This window comes from Hyperolius riggenbachi, chromosome 12 (genome assembly GCF_040937935.1).
Source record: "Hyperolius riggenbachi isolate aHypRig1 chromosome 12, aHypRig1.pri, whole genome shotgun sequence".
Lineage (NCBI taxonomy): Eukaryota > Metazoa > Chordata > Amphibia > Anura > Hyperoliidae > Hyperolius > Hyperolius riggenbachi.
Window position 1 is genome coordinate 13,308,047 of NC_090657.1, and position 15,311 is coordinate 13,323,357.

Here is a 15,311-nt window from a genome sequence, read left to right on the forward strand (position 1 = left end):
TAATAGCCATAGCAGTTGCTATGGGGCCCTGGAGCAGAGGGGGCCCAGGTGGTACTTGATGTGTTCCATATATACTTTCTTTTGTTTCTCCACCCTCTGACTTTCTCTTAGCCTATGTACTATACTCAGTGTACATCGCAAAGTAATGAAAATTGGCTATGCACTCATATCCATAGGTAGTGGCAGGTGGCATTGCTCAAGAGTGCCTAGTTCTGAGGGTCCCATAAAAATTTGGGTACAGTGAAAAATGGCGCCGGTTAAATAATGGCGCCACTAAAGTTCTTTAAAATGACAAACACACACACATACATATATACGCACACACACACACTCACACTATCTATCTATCTATCTATCTATCTATATGTACACACACACTCATACATATACACACACACACACTCATATATACATATACACACACACACACTCATATATACACATACACATACACACACACACACACATATATATATATACACACACACACACATATATATACACACACACACACACATATATATACACACACACACACACTCATACATATACACACACTCATATACACACACACACACGCATATATACATACACACATATATACGCACACACACACACTCACATACACACACACACTCACACTATCTATCTATCTATCTATCTATCTATCTATCTATCTATCTATCTATCTATCTATCTATCTATCTATCTATCTATCTATCTATCTGTACACACACACACTCATACATATACACACACACACACGCATATATACATACACACATATATACGCACACACACACACACACACACACACACACACACACATATATATATACACACACACACACTCACACTATCTATCTATCTATCTATCTATATGTACACACACACACTCATACATATACACACACTCATATACACACACGCATATATACATACACACATATATACGCACACACACACACTCACATACACACACACACACACTCACACTATCTATCTATCTATCTATCTATCTATCTATCTATCTATCTATCTATATGTACACACACACACTCATACATATACACACACACACACGCATATATACATACACACATATATACGCGCACACACACACACACACACACACATATATATATATACACACACACACATATATATATATATACACACCCACACACACACACACACACACACAGTATACACACACACACACACACACACACACACACACATATATACACACACACACACACACATATATATACACACACACACACACATCCAAGGGCGCTTTTAGGCATAGGCAGTACAAGCCATTGCCTGGAGCGCCATTGGTCCTGGGGGCGCCATGTTGCTGGGTTAAGCCCCACCCCTAAATAAAGCCCCACCCCTGACTAAGCCCTGCCCCTTGGGTGTTCTATTACTTGCTTTTGCTGCATCTGCTTAGTGTAAGCTGCAGGCAGCTGCCATTGTGTCCCTCTGTGCCTTGTGCATCCTTTTTTCCCCTTTGTGCCTCCTGTCTCCTTGTGCCATGTCTGACCCCGTTTGTCCTTCAGTCTCCATTTATGCCTCCTTCTGTCTCTCTTTCTGTCTTCTGTCTCCATGTGCCTCCTTCAATCCCCCTGTGCCACCTCTGCCTCCTTCTGTCCGGTGCCTCCTGTGCCCTTTTGTGCCTTCTTCTGTCTCCCTGTGGCTCTGCCTGTCCCCTTCTGCCTCCTTCTGTCTCCCTGTGCCACCTTACATCCCTCTTGGCCTTCTTCTGTCCCCCTTTGTGTATCCTTCTGTTACCCTTTTTGCCTCCTACACACACATATACATAAATAAATACATTTTTTTACTCATAAAAATAAATATTGTTTTATAATGCAAATTAATGCGGCGCCATTTTCACACTGTCGGCGCTGGCGCCATTTTAAACTGGTCCGGAAAATTTTGCTATGGGGCCCCATAATTAACAGATACACCACTGTGCAGCCATGTCTGAATGACACCAGAAACAAGCATGCAGCTAATCTTGTCAGATTATTGACAGAAACCTATGATCTGCACGCTTGAATCAGGGTATATGGCTAAAGTACTAGAGGCAGAGCAACCATGGGCCTGCCAGGCAACTGGTATTATTTAAAAGGAAATAAATGTGACAGACTCCATATCACTCGCTTTTCAGGTTCCCTTTAACCTCCCTGCCGGTTATCCCGAGCTCAGCTCGGGGTAACCTGCCGCGGAGGATTCCTCAGGCCCTGCTGGGCCGATTTGCATAATTTTTTCTTGTTACACGCAGCTAGCACTTTGCTAGCTGCGTGTAACTTACGATCGCCGCCGCTCCGCGCCGATTCGCCGCAACCCGCCGCATCAGAGGGTGCCCCCCCCCCGAGACCCGTGCGCTGCCTGGCCAATCAGTGCCAGGCAGCATCGAGGGGTGGTTCGGGACTTCCTCTGACGTCATGTCGTCGATGACGACGGTGACGTCATCGCGCCCGTCGCCATGGCGACGGGGGAAGCCCTCCTGGAAATCCCGTTCAGAACGGGATTTCCGGATGGGTAAATGTGCCGGCGGCGATCGGCGCATTCGGGGGGACGCCGCAGGGAGGGGGGAAGCATGTAGCTAGCGCTAGGCTAGCTACATGCTACAAAAAAAAAAATGCCAAAAAAACACCCTCCCTGCCGTGCGCAGCAATTTTTTGTAACGGCAGGGAGGTTAAATAAGCTAAAAGTGTAAACACACCAAACAAGTTATTGATTTTTGTGTGTTCGCTTATCTCGGGAACCATGGGGGGGGGCTACAATTCAGCATGGAAGCAGGCTCCCTACCCTAAGAATCTAGGGGTCTCTGAGAGGGATGGTTGTGTGGCTATTGTTATAGTTAAAAAGAGCATTAGTGAAACAAAAACTACCAAGTATATGCACACCTCGCATGTGTCAGTGTGCCTGCGTGTGATGTCATGGCTGATAATGCGCATGCTTCTAAATACGTTCGTAGCTATGAGCAGCGCAAGACGATAAGGCAGCACAATCGGACAATATGACCAAATATATAACAACCACAAAATGATGCAACACTAAGGCAAGGTTCACATTAGCGTTTCGTGACAAAAGTGTCATTTCCAAGGGATCCGTTGTCCGTTCACACGGATCCGTTGCGGACCGGTTAAAATCCGCTTCCGGTCCGTTTCAGTTCCGTTTGTATCCGTTTTGCATACATTTTATATCAGTTTCCGTTTTAATGGGGAAATTCTAAAATTAGCATTTCATAAGCTATATATACACCAGACCTCTGAGGCTAAGTTCACAGTGGGACGTTAAAGTCGCGCGTTAAAACAGCATTTAACGCAGAATAACTCACTGCAATGAAAAATCAATGCCCTGTTCACAGTGCACACGTTGCGTTGGTGCCTAACGCTGCACGTTAAGTAAAAGTACTGCATGCAGTGCGTTATACACGTTATTAGCTGCGTTGGACTGTTTGCACATGCTCAGTAATAACTTGGAAGCATACTTTTCATTGCCTGTATTTTTTACTGTATCTGCTGTATGCGACGGTAGCGCTGCGTTGCCACTTTTTGGGCGCGTTGCGTTGTAAGCTTGCGGTGCGACTTTAACGTGGCATCAAAACGCAACGTCCCACTGTGAATCTAGCCTGAATGATCTGTAAATACATTGTGGTCATTGTTGAGGAGACAGGTTGGGGTTTGGACAATTGATCCAGTGTATTTCTACAGCTTCTGGCTTGGAATAGCCTCGTTTTTAATTTTCACCTACTACTATGTGTGATGGAGGCCTGCTGTTCGCAGGAGATGGTGGCTGCACCCTCTACTCCTTCAAAGGTTGCCCCTGCACTTGGACAATCAGGTCCTCGATGCTGTACGGCCTGATGTCTTCCATCTCTTTCCAGAAATCCACACACTGGGATGGATCCCACTCCTGCAGCACTGCTAGGCCCATGTGCCAAACAAGCCAAGATGGCCGCTGTACCATAGAGAGTACACAGAAAGTGGCTAGAAAGGTCAATTTTTATAGCCAGTGTGTTGTTACGTTTCGTTTTCTCTTGGTTCCTATTGCCCTGCAAAACCTTCCGTTTCAGGTCCGCAGGGAGCAACGGTCCAGAAAATTAGGGTCCGCAGCATTTTTTTGATGCGGGGGCCGGAACGTAGGTAACGTATCCAGAAGGACAGACGTGTACAGTCCCATAGATTAACATTGGAACTGTTCAGGTCCGTTCCATTTGTACAGTATACGGTCCAGTTCAGATCCGCAAAAAAACACTAATGTGAACCGGGCCTAACTGGATATCACCTTACAGCAGAAGGAGCAAGAGCCAAACATGCAACAGAGAACACACAAATCCCACACATTGTACCTTTGCTCTTGCTGTACTAATGTTCTCCATGTTCTCAATGCTGCTGATGCAGTTGTTGGGAACTTTGCTGCAGGCAATACGTATGTAGTCCCAGAATCCTCTCTGCCCATCTGTGCTGAACCAGCTCACATGACCTGAGGATAAAGAAGACACATCACTGGAGAGCACACAGGAGACTCAGTAAAAAAAAATAAGAACGAAAAGAAAAATGTGCTAGAAAGATTATAAAACAAAAAATTAAATTCCACTGAAAAACTGTATTAAATGAATATACCAAAATATTACTTGCAGAAACACTCGCAATGCCGGCATGTGTGTGCATGGCCATGTGAGTGTCAGGCAATTGTACAGTCAGATGCAAGGGGCCCTCCTCCAGTGCAGGTGCTGTTGAGGCCACAAAAATGGGTTAAGGAGAGAAGTTGAGGTGGGGGGGTCATGACCACCAAACCGTAACATTCCTAATGGAGGTGTCTGGAAAGTGTAATGGTGTAGAACCCTGTCTCTGACACCGCAGACCTGGGTTCAAATCTCACCTTTTCCAGTTCAGTAAGGTGAACTTGGGCAAGACTCCCTAACGCTGTTACTGTCTATAGAGCACACCATAGGAGAAAAATACAAATTTTATTTTTTCTTGTCTAATGTTTATATTGTCTGTTGTGTTCATCCATGCCTTCAGTTTCCCCATTGGCATCCAATCTGGTGTTCCTTCCTTCCTCCACCATGATGTTCCCACCAGTCTAAGTAGATTCAGCATCAGCGCTTGGTACCCAATCCATAGCTACATTGCTAAAGCATGTGATTTAGAAAAGGCCTGTAAGCGTAGTGCAACGCAGTCTGGAAGGCCTACACATGATAGTGTGGCCTGCATGGGAAGGAAAGGGTTAAGGTTAGAAGGAGGAGGTGGGATTTTTGTGGAAAGGAGGAGTATTAGGGGTGCTAGGGAAAGAGGCGGGTGGGGGGTGGAGTTATTCAGTCAGGCGATAGGAAGAAAGCTCCCTCCCTCCCTCCCTCTTGGGTAGTTTAGATAGGTTGTGTTTTTTCCTTACAGGTTTTGTTATTTTTCGTCATTGCAGCAGGAGGGGTAAGGGCTCCGAAATTTCTTGGTTTTAGGGGGATTTGCCTCAGGTGCAAATCACCCAGTTACGTTTCTCAGCAAGTGAGAGGGATTCGACGGGCAGAGCAGCTGTCCCCGAGTCGGTGACCGCGGCGGGGGTCGGTTACAGGCTGCTTGCCAGTTATCATGGACTTTTAACGTGATGGTGAAAATTATCGGACCCCTTACCTCAGCTCTCTGAATTTGTGTTCAGTTTGTTAAATAAACGGGCTGCTCTGGCCTATAAAATCCAATCAGGTGTCTTTGTGTTATTTGGGGGCTACATTGGGTGGTTAGATCTGGGAAGGCTAGGCCATTGTACTATCTAAGACAAGGTGCAAACCAATGGCCACAATCTACTTTGGTAAAATGCCATGCTCTCTCTTCTCAGTTTTATTCTATTTCCTGGTAAGCAGAGCTGAACTAACTACACGTCATTGCCTCGAAACGAGTATGTGTGTCTATGGACTTCTGCACCACCACATATATAGAGCGGTCAGGTCTCCCACCCTCCCTCTCTCACCTTTGAATCGATGGCTCAGAATATGTTCCAAAATTGCAGCAAAGTTCACAAATTCTTCAGAAGAATCATCAATGGGTTCTGCAGTGTACTTCTCCAGGAGCGTCTTCACTGAAAACCTGCGGAGGCAAAGGAAAGAGTGTAACTACTACAGCCATAAAAGACCAAGGGACTGTTACATGGCCCCAAGATATAGGAGGCCCAGCTGTTCCTGGCTACAAACATCTGTGCAAGCACCATTCTACACAGGCCTGATTTCTTCAAACTGTTGGCAGTCTGATAAGGCTGGTTTTGGCCAATCCACTGAGCGGATCAGTCGACACCAGCCTTATCAGCCTGCCGACTGACTGTACACATGGGTAAACTGTCATCAGAACTGCCGCCCTGTGGGCAGGTCTGACGACCCGTATTTTGGAGACATCAGGTGTGTGTACGAACCTTAAAGAGACTAACAAAAATGTTCAGCCTTATTTCTTTTATCCTAGAAGTTCCTATACCTGTTCTAATGTGGTCTGGATTACTGCAGCCTTTTCTAGTTGCACTGTCTCTGTAATATATGTAATCATCTTTTTTTTGTCAACCTTTGTCGACCCAGAGAGGAATCTGCTGCCTCTGCTGTGATAGGGAGAAGTTATGCACGCCCCCTCCAGGCTCTGTGTGCTTTGTTTATTTCTCTCAGTTCCACCTTGTCTGTAGACTGGAGTGCAGATAATTCACTATGGAATAAAAACCTGCAGTACAGTATACTGTAACATGAAATTATATATATATATATATATATATATATATATATATATATATATATATATATATATATGTATATATATATATATATGTATATATATATATATATATATATATATATATATATATATATATATATATATATATATATATATATATATATATATATATATATATATATATATATATATAACAACAACATAAGAGACCTAAATGATAAATCTTTCAGGCAGAAACAGAAAACAAAAAACACAGCATAGTTATATGTTTGGCACTGTACATGCACATGTTTAGCTCATCATGTCACTTAGGGTACACTTTAAAGAAAACCTGTAACAAGAAAAACCTCCCCTGGGGGTACTCACCTCGGGTGGGGGAAGCCTCCGGATCCTATCGAGGCTTCCCCCTTCCTCCCACGGCGGCGGCGAAAAATCTTCCGGATTGGCGGGAATGTAAATATTTACCTTCCCTGCTCCAGTTCAGGCGCAGTATTGACTCTTCTTCGCTTGGAGATGGGCGGAAATAACCGATTGCTGTCGGGCCGCTCTATTGCGCAGACTCAAGTCTCCTGCTCCTGCGCAGTAGAGCGGATCTGACAGAGATCATCTACTTCTGCCTATCTCCGTGCTGAGAGCCGCAACAGCGCCCCCGCTGGAGACAGGGAAGGTAAATAAATCAGCGCTTGTCAGGCTTGTGGAGCCAGGATCGCCGGAGACTTTGGGGGGGCCAGCGCTGGATTGCCTGCAGCTACAGGGGAGGGGGAAGCCTCATTGGGACCCTGAGGCTTTCCCCTCCAGAGGTGAGTACCCCCCAGGGGAACTTTTTTTTTGGTACAGAGTCTCTTTAAAGAGAACCCGAGGTGCGTTTAAAGAATGTTATCTGCATACAGAGGCTGGATCTGCCTATACAGCCCAGCCTCTGTTGCTATCCCAAACCTCACTAAGGTCCCACTGCACTCTGCAATCCCTCATAAATCACAGCCGTGCTGTGAGGCTGTGTTTACATCTGTAGTGTCAGTCTCAGCTGCTCCCCCGCCACCAGCATAACTCCGGTCCCTGCCCCCGTCCCTTCCCTCCAATCAGCAGGGAGGGAAGGGATGCAGGCGGGGACTGGAGTTCTGCAGGAGGCGGGGAGAGCAGCACACTGACACTATAGAGATAAACACAGCCACCTCTGACAAGCTGTTTGTCAGCAGCGTGGCTGTGATTTATGAGGGATTGCAGAGTGCAGGGGGACCTTAGGGGGATTTGGAATAGCAAAAGAGGCTGGGCTGTATAGGCAGATCCAGCCTCTGTATGCAGATAATATTCTTTAAACCCATCTCGGGTTCTCTTTAAGTGAACCTGGTGGCTCTTAGTGGCATTATGGTAAGTTCAGGAGGACAGTAGTTCATCCAAGTAAACAGGATGTCAGGCTGTACCCAGAATATGAGCTACACAGCCTGTAAAACAATTGCCAAAAGCCTCTCTCTCCTCATTCATTTAGTCAATGCCAACTCTTAGTGACCATATGTACTTCTGCACGCCAGATGTGTCTGTCAATCATGGCTCCTTTCAGCTGTTGCATAGGCATGTTCATAGCACAGGCATGGGCAGGTGACAAAAGCACAGGCTCTGAAGGCACACTAGGCAATGACAGCCTTATCACTCTTGAATGCTCTGGGTGTACCTTTACCCTTCTTAGCACTAACAAGGGTCATTGTCACAACAGCTAAGCACTTGCAATAAACGCCCATTTTATTAGAAGGGACTTTGCCAGTGTTGCTCCACAAACCTTCTGACAACCATCAGTTAGAAATTATCCATGATATGAACATTATTCAAATAAGCTCAATTCATGCTGCCACATGTCACAGCCTCTGGATACGGGGGGCAGGAGAAGGTTACCCAAGTGGCAAAGGCCCAAGAGCTCTAAAGGGGACACTTTTGCTTTTTCTTGAAAGTGTATGTACCGCTGCTCTGCCTTGCCTGGTTCTCCCCAGCTGTGCTTTCACTGCATGCGTTATATCAGCCAGTAGCAAAGGATGCCTTGGTAGTGAGGGATTCAATTGTCTGTGTTGCACGCAGCAACTAAACTTTCCCTTTCACCTTCCAGCCTGCACTATATATAGGCTATGGAACACTCTGAGTGTGAAGACATTGGCCTTTCAAGGACATAAAAATATGACAGATAAATGACATAACTGCTTCCGGGTGCAGCAGTACACGCAGGCAGGCACTCTCAGGATAAGCAGGCTGACAAGTGCGCCAGTACACACAGATAGGCAGGCTGGCTAATGCGCCAGTACACACAGATAGGCAGGCTGACCAGTGCGCCAGTACACACAGATAGGCAGGCTGACAAGTGCGCCAGTACACACAGATAGGCAGGCTGACCAGTGCGCCAGTACACACAGATATGCAGGCTGACCAGTGCGCCAGTACACACAGATATGCAGGCTGACCAGTGCGCCAGTACACACAGATAGGCAGGCTGGCTAGTGCTCCAGTACAAACAGATAGGCAGGCTGACATGTGCGCCAGTACACACAGATAGGCAGCCTGGCCAGTGCGCCAGTACACACAGATATGCAGGCTGACCAGTGCGCCAGTACACACAGATAGGCAGGATGGCCAGTGCGCCAGTACACACAGAAAGGCAGGCTGGCCAGTGCTCCAGTACACACAGATATGCAGGCTGGCCAGTGCGCCAGTACACACAGATAGGCAGGCTGGCTAGTGCGCCAGTATACACAGATAGGCAGGCTGACCAGTGCGCCAGTACACACAGATATGCAGGCTGACATGTGCGCCAGTGAACACAGATAGGCAGGCTTGCTAGTGCGCCAGTACACACAGATAGGCAGGCTGACCAGTGCGCCAGTACACACAGATAGGCAGACTGACCAGTGCGCCAGTACACACAGATAGGCAGGCTGACCAGTGCGCCAGTACACACAGATAGGCAGGCTGGCCAGTGCGCCAGTACACACAGATAGGCAGGCTTGCCAGTGCGCCAGTACACACAGATAGGCAGGCAGACAAGTGCGCCAGTACACACAGAGAGGCAGGCTGGCCAGTGCACCAGTACACACAGATAGGCAGGCTGACCAGTGCCCCAGTACACACAGATAGGCAGGCTGGCTAGTGCGTCAGTACACACAGATAGGTAGGCTGGCCAGTGCGCCAGTACACACAGATAGGCAGGCTGACCAGTGCACCAGTACACACAGATAGGCAGGCTGACCAGTGCGGCAGTACACACAGATATGCAGGCTAGCCAGTACACACAGATAGGCAGGCTGGCCAGTGCGCCAGTACACACAGATACGCAGGCTGACCAGCGCGCCAGTACACACAGATAGGCAGCCTGGCCAGTGCGCCAGTACACACAGATAGGCAGGCTGACAAGTGCGCCAGTACACACAGATAGGCAGGCTGGCCAGTGCACCAGTACACACAGATAGGCAGGCTGACCAGTGCGCCAGTACACACAGATAGGCAGGCTGACCAGTGCGGCAGTACACACAGATATGCAGGCTAGCCAGTACACACAGATACGCAGGCTGACCAGCGCGCCAGTACACACAGATAGGCAGCCTGGCCAGTGCGTCAGTACACACAGATAGGCAGGCTGACAAGTGCGCCAGTACACACAGATAGGCAGGCTGGCCAGTGCACCAGTACACACAGATAGGCAGGCTGACCAGTGCGCCAGTACACACAGATAGGCAGGCTGACCAGTGCGTCAGTACACACAGATAGGCAGGCTGACAAGTGCGCCAGTACACACAGATAGGCAGGCTGGCCAGTGCACCAGTACACACAGATAGGCAGGCTGACCAGTGCACCAGTACACACAGATACGCAGGCTGACCAGTGTGCCAGTACACACAGATACGCAGGCTGGCTAGTGTGCCAGTACACAGATAGGCAGGCTGGCCAGTACGCCAGTAAACACAGATAGGCAGGCTGGCTAGTGTGCCAGTACAGTACAGTTTGTTTGTTTTTTTTTTTCAGCTCTAGGACATGGCAGACAGGTGAGCGGTTAGGGAGGGAGCCCTGTGGGAGGGATGCCTGCACGGGGCGGTCCTGCTAGCGACGCAATCTTGCGATTTGCGTCCAACTGAAGCCTCCCACCTGAATGCTAATGGCTGCTAGATGTGGTATGGCAGGTAAAGGGTGTATGACAGTGCATCCTGATTGGCTGACGAGCACCTGCTGACGACTCAAATGTAGCTGCATGCATGTATTGCTGTGTTCTATTGCTTGTGTGTGTCGAATTTAGCATTCAGTATGGAGGAAGTGTTGGTGGGTTTTCTGGATGTGAGAGGTCCAGAGCCTGGGTGTGAGAGGTCCAGGCCCACCTGCACTCCCCTCCAGGTATCGCCCATTGGCCTTGGGGCCCCGGCCAGTGAGAGAGGTCCGGGGCCCCTGGCCATCGTGCGAACCAATCGTGTGTTTTTAAACTTTTTTTTTTCCAGCTCTAGGACATGGCGGACAGGTGAGCGGTTAGGGAGGGACCCCTGTGGGAGGGATGCCTGCACGGGGCGGTCCTGCTAGCGACGCAATCTTGCGATTTGCGTCCAACTGAAGCCTCCCACCTGAATGCTAATGGCTGCTAGATGTGGTATGGCAGGTAAAGGGTGTATGACAGTGCATCCTGATTGGCTGACGAGCACCTGCTGACGACTCAAATGTAGCTGCATGCATGTATTGCTGTGTTCTATTGCTTGTGTGTGTCGAATTTAGCATTCAGTATGGAGGCAGTGTTGGTGGGTTTTCTGGATGTGAGAGGTCCAGAGCCTGGGTGTGAGAGGTCCAGGCCCACCTGCACTCCCCTCCAGGTATCGCGCATTGGCCTTGGGGCCCCGGCCAGTGAGAGAGGTCAGGGGCCCCTGGCCATCGTGCGAACCAATCGTGTGTTTTTTTTTTTTTTAGTGTGCCAGTACACACAGATAGGCAGGCTGGCCAGTGCGCCAGTACACACAGATAGGCAGGCTGACCAGTGCGCCAGTACACACAGATAGGCAGGCTGACCAGTGCGGCAGTGCACACAGATAGGCAGGCTAGCCAGTACACACAGATAGGCAGGCTGGCCAGTGCGCCAGTACACACAGATATGCAGGCTGACCAGTGCGTCAGTACACACAGATAGGCAGGCTGACAAGTGCGCCAGTACACACAGATAGGCAGGCTGACCAGTGTGCCAGTACACACAGATACGCAGGCTGGCTAGTGTGCCAGTATACACAGATAGGCAGGCTGGCCAGTACGCCAGTAAACACAGATAGGCAGGCTGGCTAGTGTGCCAGTACACACAGATAGGCAGGCTGGCCAGTGCTCCAGTACATACAGATATGCAGGCTGGCCAGTATGCCAGTACACACAGATATGCAGGCTGACATGTGCGCCAGTACACACAGATAGGCAGGCTGGCCAGTGCTCCAGTACACACAGATAGGCAGGCTGACATGTGCGCCAGTAAACACAGATATGCAGGCTGACATGTGCGCCAGTAAACACAGATAGGCAGGCTGGCTAGTGCGCCAGTACACACAGATACGCAGGCTGGCTAGTGCGCCAGTATACACAGATAGGCAGGCTGACCAGTGCGCCAGTACACACAGATAGGCAGGCTGGCCAGTGCTCTAGTACACACAGATATGCAGGCTGGCCAGTGCGCCAGTACACACAGATAGGCAGGCTGACCAGTGCTCCAGTACACACAGATTGGCAGGCTGGCCAGTGCTCCAGTACACACAGATAGGTAGGCTGACCAGTGCGCCAGAATACACAGATAGGTAGGCTGACCAGTGCACCAGTACACACAGATAGGCAGGCTGACCAGTGCTCCAGTACACACATAGGCAGGCTGGCCAGTGCACCAGTACACACAGATAGGCAGGCTGGCCAGTGCGCCAGTACACACAGATAGGCAGGCTGGCCAGTACACACATAGGCAGGCTGGCCAGTGCACCAGTACACACAGATAGGCAGGCTGACCAGTGCGCCAGTACACACAGATAGGCAGGCTGGCCAGTGCTCCAGTACACACAGATAGGCAGGCTGGCCAGTGCGCCAGTACACACAGATAGGCAGGCTGGCCAGTGCTCCAGTACACACAGATAGGCAGGCTGGCCAGTGCACCAGTACACACAGATAGGCAGGCTGGCCAGTGCGCCAGTACACACAGATAGGCAGGCTGGCCAGTACGCCAGTACACACAGATAGGCAGGCTGGCCAGTGCTCCAGTACACACAGATAGGCAGGCTGGCCAGTGCGCCAGTACACACAGATAGGCAGGCTGGCCAGTGCTCCAGTACACACAGATAGGCAGGCTGGCCAGTGCGCCAGTACACACAGATAGGCAGGCTGGCCAGTGCTCCAGTACACACAGATAGGCAGGCTGGCCAGTGCGCCAGTACACACAGATAGGCAGGCTGGCCAGTGCGCCAGTACACACAGATAGGCAGGCTGACCAGTGCGCCAGTAAACACAGATAGGCAGGCTGGCCAGTGCGCCAGTACACACAGATAGGCAGGCTGGCCAGTGCTCCAGTACACACAGATAGGCAGGCTGGCCAGTGCGCCAGTACACACAGATAGGCAGGCTGGCCAGTGCTCCAGTACACACAGATAGGCAGGCTGGCCAGTGCGCCAGTACACACAGATAGGCAGGCTGGCCAGTGCTCCAGTACACACAGATAGGCAGGATGGCTAGTGCGCCAGTACACACAGATAGGCAGGCTGGCCAGTGCTCCAGTACACACAGATAGGCAGGCTGGCCAGTGCCCAATACACACAGATAGGCAGGCTGGCCAGTGCACCAGTACACACAGATAGGCAGGCTGGCCAGTGCGCCAGTACACACAGATAGGCAGGCTGGCCAGTGCTCCAGTACACACAGATAGGCAGGCTGGCCAGTGCCCAATACACACAGATAGGCAGGCTGGCCAGTGCACCAGTACACACAGATAGGCAGGCTGGCCAGTGCGCCAGTACACACAGATAGGTAGACTGACCAGTGCTCCAGTACACACAGATACGCAGGCTGGCCAGTGCTCCAGTACACACAGATAGGCAGGCTGGCCAGTGCCCAATACACACAGATAGGCAGGCTGGCCAGTGCTCCAGTACACACAGATAGGCAGGCTGGCCAGTGCCCAATACACACAGATACGCAGGCTGGCCAGTGCTCCAGTACACACAGATAGGCAGGCTGGCCAGTGCCCAATACACACAGATAGGCAGGCTGGCCAGTGCACCAGTACACACAGATATGCAGGCTGGCCAGTGCGCCAGTACACACAGATAGGCAGGATGGCCAGTGTGCCAGTACACACAGATAGGCAGGCTGACCAGTGCACCAGTACACACAGATATGCAGGCTGGCCAGTGCTCCAGTACACACAGATAGGCAGGCTGGCCAGTGCCCAATACACACAGATAGGCAGGCTGGCCAGTGCACCAGTACACACAGATAGGCAGGCTGGCCAGTGCGCCAGTACACACAGATAGGCAGGCTGGCCAATGCGCCAGTACACACAGATAGGCAGGCTGGCCAGTGCGCCAGTACACACAGATAGGCAGGCTGGCCAGTGCGCCAGTACACACAGATAGGCAGGCTGGCCAGTGCACCAGTACACACAGATAGGCAGGCTGGCCAGTGCGCCAGTACACACAGATAGGCAGGCTGGCCAGTGCGCCAGTACACACAGATAGGCAGGCTGGCCAGTGCGCCAGTACACACAGATAGGCAGGCTGGCCAGTGCTCCAGTACACACAGATAGGCAGGCTGGCCAGTGCGCCAGTACACACAGATAGGCAGGCTGGCCAGTGCGCCAGTACACACAGATAGGCAGGCTGGCCAGTGCTCCAGTACACACAGATAGGCAGGCTGGCCAGTGCGCCAGTACACACAGATAGGCAGGCTGGCCAGTGCTCCAGTACACACAGATAGGCAGGATGGCTAGTGCGCCAGTACACACAGATAGGCAGGCTGGCCAGTGCTCCAGTACACACAGATAGGCAGGCTGGCCAGTGCCCAATACACACAGATAGGCAGGCTGGCCAGTGCACCAGTACACACAGATAGGCAGGCTGGCCAGTGCGCCAGTACACACAGATAGGCAGGCTGGCCAGTGCTCCAGTACACACAGATAGGCAGGCTGGCCAGTGCCCAATACACACAGATAGGCAGGCTGGCCAGTGCACCAGTACACACAGATAGGCAGGCTGGCCAGTGCGCCAGTACACACAGATAGGCAGACTGACCAGTGCTCCAGTACACACAGATACGCAGGCTGGCCAGTGCTCCAGTACACACAGATAGGCAGGCTGGCCAGTGCCCAATACACACAGATAGGCAGGCTGGCCAGTGCGCCAGTACACACAGATAGGCAGGCTGGCCAGTGCGCCAGTACACACAGATAGGCAGGCTGGCCAGTGCTCCAGTACACACAGATAGGCAGGCTGGCCAATGCGCCAGTACACACAGATAGGCAGGCTGGCCAGTGCGCCAGTACACACAGATAGGCAGGCTGGCCAGTGCGCCAGTACACACAGATACGCAGGCTGTGTTAAAGTACAACTGTGGTAGTACTTTTTA

At 50.5% G+C, this 15,311-nt stretch overlaps 1 protein-coding gene across 6 annotated transcripts in view; it reads right to left on the bottom strand.

The window, feature by feature from the left end:
• Positions 1-15,311, bottom strand: part of RUNDC3A (RUN domain containing 3A) — a 183,380-nt gene that overhangs the window by 51,627 nt on the left and 116,442 nt on the right. For all 6 annotated transcript variants that reach the window (XM_068263173.1, XM_068263171.1, XM_068263172.1 and 3 more), the window contains 2 exons: positions 5,983-6,098; positions 4,367-4,500 (listed from right to left, as the gene is read on the bottom strand). In XM_068263173.1, coding sequence (XP_068119274.1) covers positions 4,367-4,500; positions 5,983-6,098 — 250 coding nt within the window. The remainder of the gene's footprint in view (positions 1-4,366; positions 4,501-5,982; positions 6,099-15,311) is intronic.